We start from the raw sequence: 23780 nt of genomic DNA, 5'->3' as shown, positions 1-23780 counted from the left end.
AATTCTTTGGTGCCATATATATATATATATATATATATATATATAAATAATATATATATGTTTAAATATACATTATATTTATACGAGTTATCACCATTAACCTTTCCCCAGTATATATTAAACACTTCTATATATAATACGTTATTTTATGTTCATGCTCCCTTTTTAATTTGGTCATTTTATTTTTATATATAATAGTAAGTGCATATAAATATACGCACATAATAATTTATGTATACTTATATATAAATTTATAAGTATATATTTATTTATATATATATATATATATTTTTTTTTTTTTTTTTTTTTTTTTTTTTTTTTTTTGCATGTGGTTTCTTTATTTGAACTTAAGGCTGATAATTTCTTATAGAAAAGTTTTTTTTTTTTTTTATTTTATTACTTCTTTTTTAAAGAAGTAAAAAGAGTTAATTAAAACAATTATGGATATATATATTTATTTATTTACTTATACATATATTTATATTTACATTTAAACGTACATTTATACATATATATATATGTATATGCATATGTATATATAATATTTACCATTATATAAGATGTAGTTGCTCTGGAACGTGAAAAATTTTCACTAGGAACCCTTAAAAAACAAAAAAAATAAAGACTTTTTTTAACCGTTATGATTTTTTTAAAATAATAAATAATTAAATATATAAATATAAATACATATATATATATATATATATATAATGAAAATTTCTACAATGTTTTCTTCTTTCATTTTTTAAGTATATATTTTGTTTATTTGAGTATAAAGTAAGCATTTTCTAAGAAAATGATACCATGCTTGTGTTTGTATTATATCAACTTGATTATTATAGTTTATTTATTAGAAGTTACATTTTCTTTTTGTGATGTAACTAATAATAAAAAGAACATAAAATCAAATGGATATAATGGAAAGACAAATTACATTCATGTTATAAAAGGAACACAACCAATTTTATCTGGTAATTTTTTACATAAAAAAAATTTAGGATTGCTAAAAAAATATAATGACCATAATAATGAATTAAGAATAGGTGAAAACGGTTTGGGGGAAAAAGAAAGAAAAGTTAAAGGAAAGAAAGAAGGAGCGATTGAAGGTAAAGCCAAAGTAACGGATGAAGGTAAAACCAAAGTAACGGATGAAAGTAAAACCAAAGTAACAGATGAAGGTAAAACCGAAGTAACAGATGAAGGTAAAACCGAAGTAACGGATGAAAGTAAAACCAAAGTAACAGATGAAGGTAAAACCGAAGTAACAGATGAAAGTAAAACCAAAGTAACGGATGAAAGTAAAACCAAAGTAACAGATGAAGGTAAAACCAAAGTAACAGATGAAAGTAAAACCAAAGTAACAGATGAAGGTAAAACCAAAGTAACAGATGAAGGTAAAACCAAAGTAACAGATGAAGGTAAAACCAAAGTAACAGATGAAGGTAAAACCAAAGTAACAGATGAAGGTAAAACCAAAGTAACAGATGAAGGTAAAACCAAAGTAACAGATGAAAGTAAAACCAAAGTAACAGATGAAGGTAAAACCGAAGTAACAGATGAAAGTAAAACCAAAGTAACAGATGAAAGTAAAACCAAAGTAACAGATGAAGGTAAAACCAAAGTAACAGATGAAGGTAAAACCAAAGTAACAGATGAAGGTAAAACCAAAGTAACAGATGAAGGTAAAACCAAAGTAACGGATGAAAGTAAAACCAAAGTAACAGATGAAGGTAAAACCAAAGTAACAGATGAAGGTAAAACTACGGGTAGAGATAAAGAACAAACGAAAGATGGCAATTTAGGGAACCCAAAAAATGTGGAAGAAATCATTAAAGAAAAAAATAATACTATCAAGAGGAATAAAAATAACAACACAGAAAATGTTACGACGTTATTGAATGAATTCAAAATTGAAAAAAAGGACATGCAAGAAGAAATAGATGTAAGTCCTAACCAAGATGACAGAGTAAAAAAAAAAGAAATTTCAAACGAACAAGAAATGTATGTAGAAAAAAAAGAGGAAGAGAAGGCACTTGTTAATATAAGTGAAATTAAAAGTATAGATGAAGATATAGTAAATAGACAAGAACATATTACAACAAATAAAGGAGTTGTAACCAAAAAAAATGCAGTTCATATAAATAATGATATGAATTCAAAAAATTTCATACAAGCAGCAAATTATTACATACCAAACGCAAAACATTATATTGTGAAAAAATTACAAAAGAAAAATCTTGATTCTAATAAGAGGCCTAACGTGAAAAAAGAAATATCAGATAAAGAGCAAGTAACTGGAACAGAGGGGACTAGTACTGCAATTGTAAACGTAAATATTGATGACGCTGAAAAGTATGTGTTACTACGGGATGAGTACGTTGACAAGAAAGATAATGTAAATGTATACAGCATGAATGATATCAACACAACATTAAATAGTATAAGTAAAGAGGTAGGAGAACAAGTGGGCAAAGAAGTAGGAAGTGAACTAAAACAGAATAAGGAAGCTAAACAAAGTAAGATAGTAAAAAAGAATAAGGTATCTAAGAGGAAAAAAGTAGCTAAAAAGAATAAAGTAGCTAAAAAGAATAAAGTAGTTAAAAAGAATAAGGAAGCAAAACCGGATGAAGGAGCTCAAGTTAATAAAGAAACGGAGCTAAGTAATGAAAGAATGCAAGTAGAAAAAAAAGAGCTTGAAGAAAAAGAACAGAGGAAAGAAATCCAAATTAACGCAGACAAAAATCTAAACAGAGAAAAACGAATGAGCGAACATTTTGAAGAACTGCTATATGATGATGATGAGGAAGAGGAAGATTTTGACGAAGAGGATGAGGAAGATGATAATGTAGTGGACACCGAGGATGAGGTGGTATATGAAAACGTGGACGAAGAAGAAGAAGAGGAGGAGGAGGACATCGAAGAAGTAATAAACAAGCACCTTGATGAACTGGAGGAACTGGAGGATTTTATGTTCAGTGGAAGTAGTAATGACTTCAGTGATATCAGTAATAATAATAATAGTAACAATAATGATAGTAACAATAATGATAGTAATAATAATGATAGTAATAATAAAGATAGTAATAAAAGTAGTATTGACGGTAGTTCTGATATAAGTAGTAGTGTTAGCAGCAGTGGTGATATTAGTAGTATCGTTAGCAGCAGTGGTGATATTAGTAATATCGTTAGTAGAAATGGAGATATTAGTAGTATCCTTAGCAGTAATGGAAATATTAGTAGTATTGTTAGCTGTAATGGTGATATTAGTAGTATCTTTATCGGCCTTGATAATAGCAGTAGTGGGAATATTAGAAGCGTTAGTAGTTGCCGCATTGCGGGAGAAACTAGTGAAAAAGAATACGGGAAAAGGGATAGATTTTGCTATAAGACTAAATACACGAATGTGTACGTAAAATATAAAAATGAGTTAAAGCTTTATAATAAGAAATTAAAAGAAAATGATTTGAATGATTATTATGATAAGATCATTAAAAGTAGGGAGTTAGTAGATTTAAATTATAAGAATGAATATGTATTAAAAATGAAATATCATAAAGGTTATGATATATCTCTAAACAATTTGCATATAGTAAATGAACAAAAAATAAGAGAAAAGTTATATTCCAATTTTGTAGCTTCTAGTAATGAAGAAGATAATGCTACATTTCAAGAAGTATGTTATTATGCAGATTTAAGTAAAATAGATATTGATCCAATTATGTTTAAAGAATATTATTTAAAATCGAGTGTATGTGATGGAGAATATTTACCTTTAAAAAGTACACTAATTGAAAAAATCTGTTTTTTATCAAATCATTTAAAGAAAAATCCATATGTTAATAGAATAAAGATAACAAGTAAGAAGTCTATTTTATATCGTTTATTTTTAAATATAATAAAAACATTTAAAAGGTTGTCTGTGAAACAGTGTATTAAGAATGTAGAAGATTCAAACTTACTTGATATATTATTTCTTCTAAATGAAGAAATTGTGGAAGAATCTAAAACAGAACATAACATAGGGAAATGTTTAAATAATATAATAGAAAGACATAAACAATGGTATGATTTAATAAATTTTATTATTACAATTATGTTTGGTTGTGCAACATATTTAAAAGAGCATTACTACTTAACGACAGAAGAAAAAAATGAAATAATTGTAAAAGAACGAATAGTAGATTTACCTATATTTGATTATCTCAATACAAATATTATAGATATTTTTGTACCTATTAATTTTGAAATGAAATTTGATATAGATTTACTTAAAGATATTTCAGATGCTTCTGATGAAAAAAGAAAATTATATCAAACATGGTATGTTTGTTATTTATTTACACATAAAGTATATCTTTTATGCAAAATGTGGAATTTATTAAAAAAATGGGAGACCTCGAAATTTGTTCCTCACCCATGGTATATAGTTCATGTTGGAAGTATATTAGCACCACAAATAGTTAACTTGCATAATATTGATGAAGATAAATATGTTTATTTTAGATATATTGATCCAATTCAACTTTTTATATCTTTTAAAAGAAGTAAAAGGTATCCAATACCAAATTATGATAAAACAAAATTTCACTTAGTTGAAAATATTATCGCTTTTCAAGGTACAACTAGTCCTTTTATGTGGGTTTTTAATTTGATATATGAATTAATTTCTTATCCTTACTTAACAAAAGGAAAAGTACACAAAGCATATCTGTTTATTTTTAAACGAGTTGTAAAACCCTATTTACATGTGTTAAAGAAAGATATACTTAACGAAATTAATGATGAAAAATCAAAATATACAAAAGAAAATCCATATATTATTATTTTTACCGGACATTCTTTTGGTGCAGCTATGGCAAATATAAGTTCCTTTTATTTAACAAAAATACTGAATGTTAAAAATAATCCTAAAATAAAAATATATGCAATCACATTTGGAATGCCTATGTTTTATGATGATATATATTGTTATGAGTTTAGAAAGAGCGGCGTTATTACAAATAACATAAGTATTAATTATGATCCAGTACCTCTAATTATGGCAATTCCAGGCTTAAATGATTTCCATGACCCAGAAGAAGAAAAAAAATCTACAATAATGTTCAGAGTGGAAGATTTAAAGACTTTAAATTATGATTTTGGTAAAAATATTTTTAATGGAAATGAAATTTTTAGTAGTGAAAGGAATCAACCACGTTCCATGTTACATTTACTTACGAAATATGTTTTTAACAATATATTTATAGAATTAGGTGAACAGCATTTCTCGCAAACCCATTACTTTTTTTATTATGTATTCTTAACCCTTGTGTCCGGTTGGACAAATGAAGCTGAATGGGGTACTTATTTCTTGATTCCTTACTTCCTCTTTGATATTATTGATTTTTCTCATAACGAATTGATGACGAAGTCGCAGGAATCATACAAAAAGTATAAAGAAGATTTACTCAAAAAGTTGCAAGATAGTAAGAAATATAAAGGGGCGTAGAGCCAAGTGCGGCCAAAAGGAGCAAAATAAAACAAATTCAAATTTTCTAATTCATTATTTGTAACCAAGGTATAACGGTATATATATATATATAACATTTACATACATATGTAATGTACATGTATGTAACTTTTTTTAAATAAAAACACCCTTCAAATTAAGTTCATTTTATACAATGTTATATGTAGCTTAATTTTTAATTATAAAAAGCCTTATTTTTTTGTATAATTAATTAAATCTTTATTTAAGCATAATTTTTTTTTTTTTTTTACATATTATAATTCTTAATAATTTTTTATATTTGTATGATTTTTAGTTTGTTTAATTTTTAATATTTTATTTTTTATACCTTCATTAAAGAAGATTATTTCAATGCTATACTTATGCTATACTATTATTATTTTATTTTTTTTCATTAAAAAAATGTGAATTTGTACATAAATTGTGTAATTTAAAAAACACAAAATTTTTTTCCTATTTTATTTTTGGAAATATGGAATTTTTCAATAACGAAAAAGTAAAAAAAGAGAAGTGCAGTCGTTAAGATAGCTTTTGCTGCGCATAAATAAATAAATATATATATATTTAAATATGTATGCCCCACACGTCTGCAAGGCGGAGTTATGCCAAAGGGAACAGGCGTTATTGCTAGTAATAATGTGTCTCTGCCTATTTTGTTTAAACGTAAAAGCCTACATTCATACTTATCATATGCACACACACGTATATATATGTGCATATATGTACTTCTATTTTGCGTGTGATTAAGGTATAATATTCGATATCTGCATGTGATAAGGATGGTCTCTTAAATTTTTTAGAATTTTTCAATTTTGGTATAACATATGCTGATGATTTAATGCAAAAGATGATAATGAGCACCACTTTAATTGACATAGTTGGTGATATACATGTATATATATGTTCGTGTTTTTGAAAGTAGCTTGCACGTTGTAATTAATATTTATTTACCCAGCAAGAAGTTTATACATAAAATTAAGCCTTTTAAAACGCTTGCGGAGGAATTTTCATTCGGTGATTTCATAATCTCAGTTAAAGGTTGCTCACTGGGCAATATACAGTTTCCCCCTATTTTACGTATTCATTATGATCATATTTAAGTTTTATTATTTTCATTTCCACTTTGTAAATGCAATCCTTACGCCATCCGATGTGTTTACTTTTTATCTTCAACTGTGCTCTTTGAAAAGGACAGTTGTAAATAAATAACTCTATTCTTTATTGTCTATAAAATATGTTATACAAACACATTCAACTGCTTAGAAAATGTGTAAGCTAGTTCCAATAATAACATCTGATATTGTATACACAATTAAAAAGTAGGGGTTACCTTACTAGAAAAAGTTCAACCATGTACATTTTCCTTAATTTTGACAATATTAGTTTTCCACTGGTGGAATGAGGTACGCATAAATTATCTAATTTTACAAAAAAAAAAAAAAAGAAAAAAAAACAAACAAACATACATACATACGATAAACAGCAAACAATAAATAATTGAAAAATGAAAATTATCGTAACAGCAAAACAGTGGCATAATAAATAATTTACAGTGCAAAATATATTCACAAAAAGGTTAATAAAAAAAGCTTGTTAAAAAATTTTAACAACTTATATTTTTTAGTGTAATATTTTTTTAATTTTTTGATTTATTTTCCAATTTATTATTCATCTTTTTTTTCTTTTTTTATTTTTCACATTAAAACTCACGTAAAATGTGTTAAGAATGGATCTTTTTATTTAATCCAAATTTTCCTTCTTTTTTTTTTTTTTTTTCTTTTCTCCATTTGCTACTATACTGAAATCTAATATTTAATTGTAGTTAACACAGTATTCGAATAGTTTAATTAATATTATTCAAAAAATTAAATACCTGTAGTGTAGCATTAAAAAAGTAATGGTGATAATGGCGCTAAAAAATTATTCATTACGAGCTAATTAGTTGTTATGGATGTATCATAAATTTTGTTAGCATATATGTCTTTTTATATATATGTATATATATTTATTGAAAAATGGACGGGATACATAATAAAATGGTCATAAATGGTATGACCCTTCTTACAGTAAAAAATGTATTCTTGTTAATTATTGGTATAGCACTTTTCATATTTATTTATAAGTATGCGAAATATAAAAATAAAATTTCTGAATCAAAGCGGAGCAGAGAAATGGATATAAAGATGAAAATGTCTAGAGAAAAAAAATTGCAAGAATTAGAAAAAGAAATGATAGCTAACAAAGAAAAAATGAAGGAACAAATTAAAAAAAGAGATGAAGAAAAAGAGAAAGTATTAGACTCATCAAAACAAAAACCTAGTTCTAAGGATAATTCAGCATTTAACCATTTTAAGGACTATTCAAATTATTATAGGCCATCAATAAGAAATAGGTAACTCTACAGTAGTCTCAAAAATGCAAAAAATATATAAATATATATATATACATACATATACTTACAAACGTATGGTATGTTTTTTCTCAGGTACAAAAATACATCATCCTGACGATAGCTTGGATGAATTAAAGAGCATAGGAAAACATTAGGGATTAATATTTACAAATTAGCAAAAACAAGGGGGGGGGAAAGAGTTAAAACGCTTTTTAAAAGACCTATTCCCTTTTTATTATTATTATATTAGTTTGTCATAAACTTACCCTTAATTATTTTCGTGCTCTATAATTTATCCTTTATAATCTTCACGGAGTACTAATATATTAAATGGAAGAATAAATAAGTATATATAAAAGTATATACATATTATATACATTTCAGTAGAATAATAAAAACCAATGATTTGTCCATTTGAGAAAATTCCCTAGTGAATTCGTGGATATTGAAATGTTTTTATTTAGCTACCTAGTTGCAAAAATACGGTTCTGTATTTGCATAAAAACTGTTTCATTCCATTATATTTTTAAGCCTTACAAGAAAAGGCAGAATACCACGCAGACGTTAAATATATTCATATATATATATATATATATATATAATGTTTTTATATGTTTAAGTTTAAATGTGTCGATATATATGTAAATATAGTAATATGTCTTCCAATATTTTTTTATAAAATTCCCAAATAACTTATAAATAATAATAAAAAAAAGATATGCCATTTTTGACCTTTCTTTTTTTTTTTTTTTTTTTTTCACAGCCCTACTTTTGCGTTTAACAATTTTAAAACAACACATGCCAAAAAAGAAATAAAAAAAAAATAATAATAATACATTCATCCGGGGAAGTACCACTTGTTTTATATTAAAATAAATTTGTTAAACTGTTTCCTTCATTTTATATTAATATTGAAAATATAAAAAAAAAAAAAAAAAAAAAAATAAGCATAACAAAACATAAAAAAAAAAAATGTGTTTAAATGTATATTCACTTCAATTCTTGAAACAAAGAATAAATATTAAATTTGTATATATGAACGGAATACAACATGCACACACACTTGAGAATATTGAAGTCAGAACAGAAAGAAAAAAAAATATATATAATTTTTAAAATTTTTTAAATGCGAAAATACATAATGATTCTTAGAAGATATTAGCTTACATCTAATAATTATGCACGTAACTTTTAATCTTATATATACATACTATTTTTTTTTTTTTTTTCTCAATTTTCTTTTGTCAAATTCCCACTTCAAATTTAATATTTATATTTTAATTAAATATATATGTACGTATATAAATATGGATATAATATGTAAAAATAACTTAATTTTGACATTGTAAATATTTTTCTCTTTGTGCTATTTTATATGTATCTCTGTTTTTTCCTTTTCCTTAATTATTTTTTAAATTAATTGATATGATACCATTTTATATAAATAATACATTGAATATATTTAATTATAAAAAAAAAAAAGAGGAACACTAATTTAAATTTTTCATTTAAATCTTAGACACATTTTAAAGGATTATTTATTTTGTCATATGCAAATGTATCATGCTGTTTAACACCTTTATGCTGAGTATTTATTTTAATTGAAGAACAAATTTATAATTGTAAAAAACAGTGTACACGTATGTATTATGTATGCAGGTATATACATGTATTTATATATATACATATATATAAATATATGTATATTTAGGCATATCTTACGTGCGTATAAAATAATACATACGCGTATATACATATAAATGCACTTCTAAGTTAAAGATGCTCAAAAGAGATAGTTTATCAAATCATCATAGCAAAGAAATAAGAAGGTATTCTCACACGAAAGAAAATTTTAGTTATGAGTATTCAGAATACTTGAATTTGTGCCTAGAAGAATATAAAAAGAACATATATGATTTAGATTTAATAAATGAAAATGAGGAATGCATGCGTGAATTAGTAAATTATTATAATTACATACACAGGAATTATTATGATAATGTCATAAATGTTTTTGAGAACAATAATAATGAAAAGACTTATGCAAATGAAAGTTATGTTTTAAAATTAGATTTGTTAAATAAAAGACATGTAGAGGCTTTATATAATATTAGCATTTTAAGTATTTCAGACAAACTTAAGTATTATATGTTAAGAGGTGAAATAAAAAAAAAGAAAGACATTACAGAAGAGGATAAAATATTAGATCATGAAAGAACTAATGAGAATAGAGCACTTAAGAAAAATGTTTATACTAACGATGGTATTAAAGAGATTGTAAATACTGACGAATTTACAAATAAAGGGAAATATTTAGATAAAAATTCTAAAATATATACAAATGATGATCTGTCATCAAATGAAATGAAAAGAGAAGAAGAATTTGATATAATAAAATATATATTTTACCTTATAAGATCAATTGAATATTCTTTAAGTTCAGAAAAAGGAAATTTATCATCATTTTATAATTGCCTAAAAATTTATTTCTTTAGAGATTCAGTTAACGAAAATTATTATAATAATATCTATTTATTAACTTTATGTTTACATTGTCTAGAAAATATAACTAGTAATATAGTTATATTTGATATAAAAGAAGTGGAAAATGAGGAATTAAACTTAATGGATGAAAAAAATAGTTGCTCCAATTCTAATACTACTAGGATGAATAGCTTACAAAGTAACGTCAAAAGAAAATACTCGAGTTCAAATTTTAGAGATCATTCTTCTCCTAATGAAATGAACAGCAATTTTCATCAAAACAATACAGTTAACAGTAAGAACATAAACTACTTGAGAACAACAGCGAGAGAAAGAAATTCTTTCAGAATATACAATAACAATGTATATTTTTACAAATTTTTTTTTTATCTTTTAAATTTCTTAAATTATTATTTAGAAGATATGATAAAAGATAGCTCCTTATTGTATTCGGATATGATGAAAACACAAGCAGAAAATAACGTACATAGAAACAGAAAAGAACAGATTTTAACATCTTCTAATGTAATAAATGGAAACACGAATAGCAATTTATCATCTTTTATTGATGGAAAAGAGGAATTATTTTTTCTGGGAAAAAATCGAGTGGCATATTGTAATATTTTATTGAAATCGTTAAATATAATAAATAATTTAATGAATTTAGATTCTGTTAGAGAAAAAATTATGAATTCAAGTAATGATCTTAATGAGTTAAAAATTTTTATATCGAAATTCTATAAATATTTAAATGAATATGATGATGTTGAAATATACAAAAATTTTTATATAAGTTTATACAAAACATATATATTTATTTTCCCTGAAGAGTTAGAAAAAGAAAACTATTTTTCCCCTATGTTACTTTTTGAAAATATTGTAAATAATGGTAATTTAATTAGAATGAGAACTATTGTAGACACACTTATATTTTGTTTTAATGATAAAAAATTTGTTTACTTTTTTGAAGAAAATATAAATATAACAAAAGTGCTTTTTATATTTGTCACTTATTCATCCAGATTATTATCCAATAAACAGTATGAACTTATAGCAAATATATCATTTCTTTTTTATATTATCTTAATTAAATTTCCAAATGTTTCCATAACAATATTTCACATTTTAAATGAAAATAATGATTATATTATGAAATATAATGAAGATAAAAAATTTAATTCAATTTTTAGTAATATAAATGAAAACATAAATTTGCTATTCTTATCAACTATCCATAAAAATAAAAACTTAGCAACAGTCATTTCTCTCATTTTTTCCAAGTTAATTCATTTATACTGTCAATTTTGTGCCAAAAAAAATAACTTAGATATTGCTCAAAATATTGGGAATAATAATATTACCTATGGAACACATTTAAATACAAATAACTATAGTTTAAGAAATTTGAATAGTTCATATATTAATGGTAACGGACAAAATCCGAATGTAGCAGTAAGTAATTTATCGAAAAATTCAAATGCAAATAATCTAAATTATTCCTGTGCATCAAATAATGAAAACGAAGGAAGCAAATTATATAAGGAAATATTCTGTAGAACATTTGACAACATAAAAACAAATGAAAGAAATGCTGTTATAAAAGCTATATTAATTAACTTACATGTAATTCCAGATGTGTACTCATCAAGTGCTATATTTCCAATAGAAGGAAATACGGAAAAAATAAGATATATAATTGTTATTATTAATTTTTTATTTACGTTAATGAAAACAAAATTTTATGAAACTATACATGAAAATACTTTTGAATATATAGATTATTTTATCGAAGAACTAAAGAAGAGTGTTAACATGAAAAATATTAAACTAGTTTGTGGTTATATATCTCTTTTATTAAATTACTCATTAAATAAAAAAACTAATAACTTAAACGAAACAGCTGATTTGAAATCTAGCATATTCATAAAAAATATTCATTATAACAATCAACCTAATATTATTAAAATACATAAAGCGCTGTACGAATCAGGAGCATTAACATTTTTAATATCTTCTTTATACGAATCAAAAGATTCTCTAATAATTTATAATTGTGTCTATTCCATATCCTTTCTATTATATAAAAAGTCCATTTTAGATTTTGATAAAAATATTGAACTTTCAAATATGAAAATAGCAATTTTAAATATAGTTAGGCATTATTACAATTTAGACAGTTATTTGGAAAATTATACAGAAAATTTTATTGACTATAAAGGTTTTTTAAAAGGAAATTCTAAAAAAAATGTAGCATTGCAAGAAGATGATACGTATAACACATTATTGAATAAATTAAATAAAAGGAACTCTTATGAATGTGATGACATAAATAAAAAATATTTGTATGATGAAGAAAATAGGTATTTATTAGGTGAAAAGAATGACAATTATTTTTTAAATCATATGAACTCAAATTATTCTCAAAATTTCAATAAAAATATTAGTAGTAACGAACAAATAGGAAATAGAAATATTTTTCCATCTTTAAAATATAAATATGCAAGTGCAAATTACGAAAATTCCTTTTTCCTAAACTTCGATAAAATATTTTTTGAAACAGTAAAAAACAGAAAGAGTTCTTTTAATTTTTATTTTGATACCATTTACAACACACAATATTTATTTAATTTTTTATTACATAATTTTCTGTTTTATTCAAAAGATGCAGATGAATATTCCAAAAAGTATTTACTAAATATTCTATTGCACAACAATATTACAAGGTCATCTGATATTAACTTTTATTCGAATAAAATAAAAAATCTAAATTCTCAGTTTAATGAATCACAGTCAAGATTAGAACTTTACAAACAAGATCTCGAGAGATATAAAGATGTAATAAATGTGTTAAACAAAGAAATTGAGGAGAAAGAAAATGCACACAATGCTTTAATTCAAAAGATTAGAAAGGAAAATGAGATGGAGATTAACAGAAAAATTCAAGAAAATAACAATCTGGAGAATATTATTTCTCAAAAAAATGATATAATAGATGAGTATGTGCAAAAAAAGTAAAAAATAGGAAAAAAAAAAAATTATATGTAATTTTATTTTATCGTCATTTTTTTGGTATTTTTTTTATAGACTACAAAGAAAATATGAAGAGGTATATTTACAAAAAAAAGAAGCAGAAGAAGAAAATGTAAACATAAAAAATAGGACAGTTTCATTAGAATCATTGTTAAAGTCTCTTCAGACGAAATACACACAAATACAGACACAAAATAAAACATTAAATAATAAATTAACCGATCAAACAAATAGAATCAATGAAGGAATAAACGTTATTAATTCTCTAACAGTAATCGAAACAAAAAAATATAAATGAAAAAAAAAAAATTTTAATTATTTGTAATTTTTTTTTTCTTTTCTTTTTTTTTAAATATAGAGTGAAAATGAAAAGTTAAAAACTATAGAAGAAAATCAAAATAATGAATTAGAGGGGACATTCAAGTAATATTATCTTCTTTTCTTCCATTTATTTTAACAAATTATAGTAACGGTTTATTAATAAATATTACATTTTTTTTTTTTTTTCGCATATTTTCAATAGAAAATTAATTGTAGTTGTTAAAGAATTAAGTGACAAAAAAAAAGAATTAGACGAAAAAGATAAAAGTATTAAAAAATATAATAGTGATATACAAGAACTCAAAACCATAATAAACAAAAGTGATAATGACTTAAAGGTAATTTAATAAAAAATTTATTGGTACATTTTAGTGTTTACAAATAATACATGCGTAAAATAGAATATAATATATAATGAAAATATGAAATAGCCTTGTATATTCATTTTAAAAATATTTTAATGGAAATTTTTACAATTTTTTTTTTATAGGAACAAGCATTAATAATTGAAAAATTCACAGGCTTAAACAAAAACTTAGGCGAAGAATTAAATAATGCCAATAAAAACTTGGAATTATCAAAGAGATACATTATGAATTATGAAAAGTAATAAAAATATATAATATATATATTATGAAGATTACAAAATTAAAAGAAAACATTACAATATTACGTGCGTTCACCCACTTTTTAAAAAAAGTTATACTCATGTGATAAATATACACATATACTATATATATTTCTTTAATATTTTAGAAATGAGGAAGAAATGAAAAATAGAATAATGAAGTTAGAAAAGGAACTATATGAAAAAAATGAAGAATGTGAAATAAAAACGCAGAAGCTAATTCTCAAAGAAAAGGTTAACTTGTTTTTAAAATTATATATATTAATACATTTTACGTTGTTATCATTCATATTTACACATTGACAATATACCTTTGTATCACATATATATTATATATTTTAACTTATGTCTTTTCATATAAACTTTTTTTATAGGAATTATCTGATAAAGAGATACAACTTAAAAAAATTGCATCAGTCATCATTAATTAGTTCTTTTTTATAATATATAAATTTGTTTATTTGCATATAAATAAAAAACACTTTTTTTTTTTTTTGTTCGCAATACTTTTTTTTTTTTTTTCATAATATGCATTGATGCATTTGTTTGTCTCAAACTGTTTTTATAAAATGTGTTTGTAAAAAAACATTCTTCAACTTATAAATTTGGAAGAATTTTTATGTAATATCTTATGTACTATTTAAAAAAAAAAGAGGAAATAATATAAAAAATAATAACATGTAACATTAAATAAAAATAGAACTATAACTATTTTAATGTTACATAAATTTTGAAGGAAAAATGGCTCTCAGAAACACTGAGAGTTTCCTCCGGAAATAACAAATATGTTGTATTTGCTTTAATTTTTATGATAAAGGGCTTATTCTTGAAAAAATTTACATATTAAATGTTTATATTTAAAAATTACTTGATAGTAGATTGTATATAGATAAATTAGAGACAGATCAAATTAGTAGTTAATTTTATTTTTGAATATAATATACCATGTTTTGTATTATGAATTTACATAATTTTTAAATATTATATTGTAATATATATGTTAAAACTATTTCATATTTACGTTGTCTTTTTTTTTAATTATGAATGTACTACAACGAATTTATTTTCTATACTCATTCTCCCTGGATGTTTTTATTACTCATGTAAACATTCATGTTACTACAATAAAATATTTTATCGAAGGATTATAAGTTCATATGTGAATTTTGAGTTTTATATAATACTATATTATTTTGTTCGTAATTTCAGGGTATCATTAAATTTTTATCAAATTTCAATAACATAATATATATAAGAAAAAACATTTTTATTTTCAGTAATAATATGAATTCCAAAAAAATTCTTAGTAATATATTTAAGAATTAATAACTTTCGTTTTTCTTATTCAATATTTAGAATGAAAAAAAAATACAGAAAAGGAATTACACGAAAAGGCATGTATTATTATTGTGTGATTTCCAAAAAATTTTCTTATAACATTTTTAATAGCATTTAAAAACTGGACAAAACTACTGTTTTGCTGAAGTTCCAAAGGCTAGGTTAATTTGTATTACGATAAACTATTCGATGAACGATAACAACAAATTTAAATAAAAAAAAATTTTACAGAGTAATAGATTAAAATTTATCAAATAAAAAATTTAATATATGGAAGGAAAAATATGAAAATCCTAAAAATATTAAGAAGATATTCCAATGCTTTTTAAGATACTAATACGTTTAGAAATTCTTTCACAAAAAAAAATGTAGTTAAATGTACTTTTTGTGCAAACACATTTTAATAGAAAATTTAGTAGTATAAAAATAAAAAATTTTCTCAGAATTTTTCCATAACAAAACTAGAACAATACATGAGATTCATAGTTTATTAGTATAATACCAAATTTGTAAATTTTTTTCTTTTTTTGTTAAATGTATAATCATATTAAAAAAATTAATAACATATATATTTACTTCATCGATATAACACTAAAAATAAGTTTCCTAAAAATGTAAAAAAAAAAAAGATATCTATATATTTTAAAAAATTGTTTCTTTGAAATAATATCACGAAAAGCTTTCTTATAATTCCCTTATTCTTGCTTTACCTAATTATAATATAGAGGAAAGAGTGTCTTTCTATAAACTTTTAGTTATAGTTCTAGCAATTTCTACATGTTCTTTTGCTTATGAACATCTTTTTCTTGTAAATAATATAACTAATAAACAATCTTATGGAGCATTGATATGTTATTTATAATTACTAGAAAAAGTTTACAAAATTTTATAATTTGCGAATTGTGTATCTATTATTAAGATAGTTAAAGAACATTTCCGTTGTGATATTTTTATTTGAATTTTTTTTCTTCTTTTCTCTTTGAGTATGTTGAAGTAAAATGTATTTTTCATCTCTTTTTATGCGTAACATTATAACATTTTAACATTTATACATTTCATAAATTTAAAATTTATACACTAGTGCTTGTGCTTTATAAGGTTTAATGTAATATCTTTGTAATTATTACGTTGATCACATAATTATTTAAATTTATATTTACAGAGAATACACATTATAATTATTATGTTATGTTCTTAATAACCGTGATATTTTTATTACGCAATAAAAACATGTACAAAATAAAAATGCGTATATTATTCTCTATAAGTTGCTAGTTAGAAATTTTATTCTGATAAAAATACTTTTATATTCTATTTTTATATGACACTCCTTTTTATGTATGTAACATTAACATTAATTCTGTACTAAACAATTGCCTATAAACATTTAAGTTCGGTTATTCATTCCTGGAGCACATTCTATAATACAACTATTCACATATTTGTATGTATAAAAGAACGTTTAATTCTAATTCAAACAAAAAAAGAAAAATTTTTAATAAATTAAAAATTTCTGATGTAGTTTTCACTTTTTTTTTATTCTAATATTTCTTTGAATTATATCAGAAGCAAATGAAAGGTATACTCGTAAACATAATCTTAGAAATAGGTGTAATCTACTTATAATAACTTCTATATAAGTATACTATTCTATTATAATTATTATTCCACAAATGTTCTCAAAACGTTGAATATATTGTAGACAGAAGTATTCAATTACAAAAATAATATTCATAAATTAAACTATAAACGTTTTAAAATTTATTTTGTTTTTCTTGCAAATGGATTTATAAATAAAGACGATATACATTTTAATACATAGAAATATTGCATTAAAAACTTACTAATATTTATGTAATTAAAAATAAAAAACTTCCATCATTCAATAAATACAAACATTTTTAGCTTCATAGCAAGATGAATTATATCAAGGAAAACTGATATTTTTAAAGTTCAACTATGAAATAACAATGTAACAAAAAAATCTATAATACGAAAGTATTTATTTTATGCTCCAAAAAAAAATAATATTACAATGTTTTGCTTAATTACATTTTTAGTTCTAGTTATTTCTTAATTCTTAATAATGATCAAGATAGTTTAACAATAATAAAAATTACGGTCATTTATTTCCCTATTTATTAATTAAACTATTTATTATGTTAATATTGTGATGCAATTAAATTGTTTTACACCAGATATTATAATACTGCAATATCTCCTATTAATTATTTACTATTTTAACTTTATTATTTATATTATTAAATAACTTGCTATTTTTAAAAATTGTATTATTTATGTTTTTTCTAATTACTTTTGTGTGTATTTAATATCACCTTTTTTTTTATAACAAATCTTAAAATTGCTTAACATAATATTTATTTTTTTAATTTAAGTAAAAATATATTCATTCTTAAAATATTATAATTAATTTATTTTTCTACTTTTTATTATAAATAAATTAATTAATTATTTTTTCTTCTTATTATTTAAATATATAACAATTAATTTTATTATGAAATATTCATATAATATTATTTTAAATAACTAATTTAACAATTATTTATATTTTATTATTATATTATATAATTAATTAAATTATTAATTTTTATTTTGAATTATAACTAATTTAATTATTTTATTTTTTTATATGACTGCACGTTAATTAATTTTACTATTATTATATGTATATATATATTTTATTATTATACACACATTATTTAAGTAATTTATTATTAACACATATTAATTAGTTTAATTAATTTATCATTATAATTACATATTAATTTATTATTATTAATAAAATTGATTATTATTTATTTATTATTAATATTGTATATTGATTATTTTATTATTGTTATTATTAAAGTTAATTATTATTTATATTATATATTGATTAATTTAGTAATATTTAAAATTAATTAATTTAATTATTATTTATTTATTATTAATATTATATATTGATTAATTTATTATTGTTATTATTAAAATTAATTATTATTTATTTATTTATTATTTATATTGTATATTAATTAAATTAGTAATATTTAATATTAATTGATTTAATTATTATTTATTTATTATTAATATTATATATTAATTAATTTATTATTATTATAATATATTAAACAATTATTTCTTATTTACTTGTGATTTAATATTAACTATATTTTATAGTTATTTATATTAATTATTTTTTTATTTCGTTATTTATACTAATTATCTTGTTTTTAATTATTAGATATTTAATTAATTTGAACTAAGCATTATAAATAATATTGTATTTTAACTTTCTTTAATATTCGATCATTATTAATTAATTTATTGCTTAAATTTAATTATATAATATTTACTGTTTATTAATTTATCATTAATTACATTAAATATTATAGTAATACATTTTTAATTAAAATATTAAAATTAAATCTTTAATATAAGTATATTTATAAATTAATTATATATGAACTTAATTAATTATTTTTGTTTATTATTTACGTTAAATAAATTAATTATTTTTAATTAATATTAATTATTATTTATATTTAACATTTTATTATAATATTTTTATTTACATATTATTCTAATAACAATTTGTGATTATATTTATTAAATTAATTCTTTATTATAATACTTTAATTACACTATAAATCATATTTATCTAATTATTATTTATTTATTTTTAATAATATTCATTTAATTATAGTAAAATATTTATTATAATTATATCATTTAATTAAAATTCTTAATAATTATAGTAAAATATTTCATATTAATATATTAATTTTCTATATAATTATATATTCTAAAGCTTATTTTTAATAAAATTTTTATCAATTATATTATTTATTTATTTATTTATTTATTTATTAAAATGAATCAATTAACTTCATTCACAAATGCATTTTTTGATTATTCATTATTATCAAAAATTAATTTTGTTTATTAAATTTATTGTTTTTTAAATAATTTATTAGCATATATTTTTATAAATATTAATATTCAAAAAGATATTAATTTAATAATAAATATATATTAATAATTAATTATATTACGTCATTATTAATTTTTAAACGTTTTTGTAATTAAAATATAATATATATATTATTTAAATTAATTTCATTTTTAATAATATATATTTATAATAAAATTATTAATTATTATCTTTATTTATTTTATTTTTCTTTTGTATATTTATTATAAATATTTAAATAATTATTATATTAAAATGTAAATTATTTATTTATTATAATATTTAATTATGTTTATATTATATAATATATATATTTTATATTTTTATTCAATTTCATTATATTAATTTTTATATTTTTATTTAATTTATTATTATTAATATAAAATAATTTTTAATAACTTAATTTAATTATATAGCATTATTTAATTGTTATTATAAATAATTAATTATTTTTTGCCTTTAATTTAATTATATATTTATTTTAAATAATATATTTTTTATATTTATATTTTATTAAAAATTAATTTAATTATAATTAATATATATTAAAATTATTTATAGTTAATTATAATTAAATATTTAGTTTATTTATATATATTTATTTTATTATTTAATTTTAAATTTAGTTGTTATAATTAATATTTATAGGTTTATTACTCTTTGTTTTATTTCATTTTATTAATTATTTAATTGTTTTTTCTCTTTAAATAGAATAATAAAGCATGTTAATTTTTTTTTTATTTTTTGCTTTAAATGTATTTTTATGGATGTAGTTATTTCATAATAAATCAAAGTTTTTATTTTGAATTCTTTTCTTTTTTTCAATAAATCATATTCAAATATTCAAAGTTATTAGAATATGAAGTAAGAACACAATTTATTTATCACATATATGTTGCTAATTATTTTAATATATTAAGTTTGTCATATGATACCTTTGCTGTAAAAATTTACTTTATGTTGTAAATGTCTTGGACTAATTTTACAAAATTAAAATGAATATCGTTAATGGTGCAAGCAAGAAGCATCGTATATATTTTAGCTATATATAATTTGCATTTTGTTACTTTATTGTATATATTTTTTTTTTCTGTTAACATAATTCGTGTTGATATAACACAGAAAACCTAAATTTTTTTTAATATTGCAGTAAAACATTGAAAACAAATTTTATATTATTGTCCTTTTAGAATATGAATATTCCTGAAGTTACATATTTTCTGAAAGATGTAAAATATAGGTACAAAAATTGATATAACCTAACTGATATGAAATAACATACTTAAGGATAATTATAACATCCGTTTTGTAGTGCAATTTTGTTAAAATAATATATCCATGCCTTATGAAATATGAAAAATAATTTCAAACAATAGTTATCCTATAAAATAGAACTTTAATACATGTCTTAATGTAATGTCTTATAAACTATGTTGAAAAATGTAGCTTATATGTATGAAGAAATAATATGATTTAAATAGCAAATAATTAACAGTGTTTAAAATGAATGTCACATAAAATATAGATATATCAATATTACTCAAGACGCAATAAAAAAAAGTAAATTTTTTTCAATACTTTGTACTATTCTTTTAGTGTAAAAAATATATGTATATTATCAAACAGCATTTATTTTGGGAACTATAACGATTGGAGTTGAAATATAAATAAATTATTACAAAAATTATTAATAAACAAATAAGAAAGCAAAAAATAAAAAAGACATTTTTAGGTATGAATTCAATTATATATTATTTACATGTGAATACATTTTATAAAAATACAAAAATATTATTGCATGAAGTCATTGAAAACATGAAAATAGGATAACTTTTTTACACATTTGTAATTCTGTTATATAACATATGACGAAAACTTATTTCCTTTAATTATTTAAAAATATAAATTGTGTAATATACAATAATTTAATCATGGAACTTTTTATTGAATTAAATTTATATAAATATGTAATGAGTTATCATTAAAGTATTATAGGGAATATCATAATTCAACTATTATTGTGAGTTTATTTTTTTATTAACACATAGTTGACGTATAAGTTATTAAGTTGATATGGAAAATATTCATATAAATTTATTCTTTAAAAGTATTCTAATACATATAAAGTTGTATTGTGTTCAACATTTTTTAGGTTTTTTATTTTGTATTGTTTTTTATATAATAATATGATATTATATTCTTGATATAGGAAAACATTGTCATTTGTATAATCATAATCCTTAATTGTGTAAAATATATATAAATTAAAAAAGCTCTCCTTATAGAACGCCCATCTAAAGTAAATTAATTACTATTAGTATATTGAATACATGACATGAAATAAAACTACAACGTTATAATATTATGATATCATTACAGTTATTAATATATAAAGCAAAATTTACACATAAATATTATTCTTATAAAACTAAATATATTAATATTAAATAACAGATAATTTTTATAGTTCGTCACAAAGAACAGTATAACTTTTACTTATAAATGAAATTTTATTTTTTGTCTTCTATTTCACATAAGTTGAAAATTTTATAAAGAATGAACAAATTCAGATATTTTAAGGAAAATTAGAGGTAGCCTTTTTATGCAAATATTTTGCTTCACTTCTTTCACCCATAATTTTAATTTCTTAGATTTATATGTGAATTACAATGCTAATTCTTGTTATAAAATATCGTTTCATTGTTTTATGTGACATGAAATGTGTTTTTTAAAATGTACATCTTATGTTTTCTTTTTACATAAATAAAATTGTAGATTAACTAATAAAAAGTGTAGCAGCTACAAAAACAAAAAGATGAATAAAATACTAAAATATCATATCGAAATTTCAGTAATAAGAAAAAATAAAATAGTTAATTTTTCCCTTTGTGGTAATATATTTTATAAGAAAGAAAATACTAATTCACATAAAGTTACATATTCTTTTGAATTTTTCATAAAGAAGTTAAATTGTTCTAATTAAAATAGATTATGAAATATATTAGTATTCAATCTTTTCTCTATTTCACCATGATCAAATGTTATAAGAATTAACAGTAAGAATAAGAGTTAAATATATATGATAAAATGATATAATATATAGTAATTCTTTAAGTGGTTAAAACTGCTGTAGCCTATTTCAAATAAATATACATGAGCAAAATTTTTCTTCATAAGAGATATAGTATTGTTGTCCGCAATATTTACTTTTTCTATGTTGCATTAGAACAACCCTTGAAAATACACAAGGATAAATTTTTTATAACCATTTAAAGCCTTTATATAATCTCATATATTTTGTTACTAACGATAGTTTATTAACGCAGATTTCTAAATAGTAAAATTTAATAAATAACAGTTGATTATGAACAGTCTTTTTTAACATTCATAAAATATATAAAATGAAAATATAGAATAATTTTTTTAATAGTTATTTTAAGGAAATATACAGAAAATGTAAAATAAAATAAGGTTTCTTTTAAAAAATATTTTTTTTAATTAAAAACATTGTTTATGATTAAGAAGTATATAACTGTCCAACACTTTAAGTAGAAAAAAGAAGTCCAATTACATACATAATATTAAAATTGCAAAATGTGTTAAATTCTTGATTGTTTTAACATAGACTAAATTTAAGAAAATGTAAATTTTACATTTAAGAAAAATTTAGTTTTTCTTTTCTTAAAATGTTTTCATTTAAAAAAGTTATGATGTATATATTCTTCTTTATTTATAAAATTTGGTGTGTATACGTTATAACATATAATAATTGTTTTTATAAAAACAAAGCATTTTTCTTTAATCCATTTTATTTTTTTTTTTAAAATATATAATATAAAAATCGTAGTTAGGTAAACAAAACATACAAAAGGTTAAACAAATATACTTTTTTTAGACAAATAAAACTAAAAAATAAAATTATATAAAAAAATTTTAAGAGACCTGTATATTTTTTGTATAAATTATGTAGTTTAAAAATATTTTTTCATAAAAATAGAGTAAATAAGTTTATTAATAATAGGAAAAATGCAAAATAAAAAAAAAAAAAATTTATACATATAATAACACGAAGATGTATTTCCAAATGATCTCTCTAAAGGAATGAATA

General features: G+C 20.8%; 2 protein-coding genes across 2 annotated transcripts; both read left to right on the top strand.

The window, feature by feature from the left end:
- Positions 1-796: 796 nt before the first annotated feature.
- Positions 797-5488, top strand: MKS88_004965 (lipase; the record flags this gene model as incomplete). Its single annotated transcript, XM_067218183.1, has 1 exon — positions 797-5488. The coding sequence occupies one exon, from the start codon at positions 797-799 to the stop codon at positions 5486-5488; it is 4692 nt and encodes a 1563-aa protein (XP_067071342.1).
- Positions 5489-9680: 4192 nt separating this feature from the next.
- Positions 9681-14795, top strand: MKS88_004964 (uncharacterized protein; the record flags this gene model as incomplete). Its single annotated transcript, XM_067218182.1, has 7 exons — positions 9681-13381; positions 13470-13686; positions 13774-13838; positions 13939-14074; positions 14227-14342; positions 14493-14598; positions 14739-14795. The coding sequence occupies 7 exons, from the start codon at positions 9681-9683 to the stop codon at positions 14793-14795; spliced, it is 4398 nt and encodes a 1465-aa protein (XP_067071341.1).
- Positions 14796-23780: the final 8985 nt, after the last annotated feature.

This window comes from Plasmodium brasilianum, chromosome 13 (assembly GCF_023973825.1).
Source record: "Plasmodium brasilianum strain Bolivian I chromosome 13, whole genome shotgun sequence".
Taxonomy (NCBI): domain Eukaryota; phylum Apicomplexa; class Aconoidasida; order Haemosporida; family Plasmodiidae; genus Plasmodium; species Plasmodium brasilianum.
This window is presented reverse-complemented; position numbering and strand designations above follow the sequence as displayed.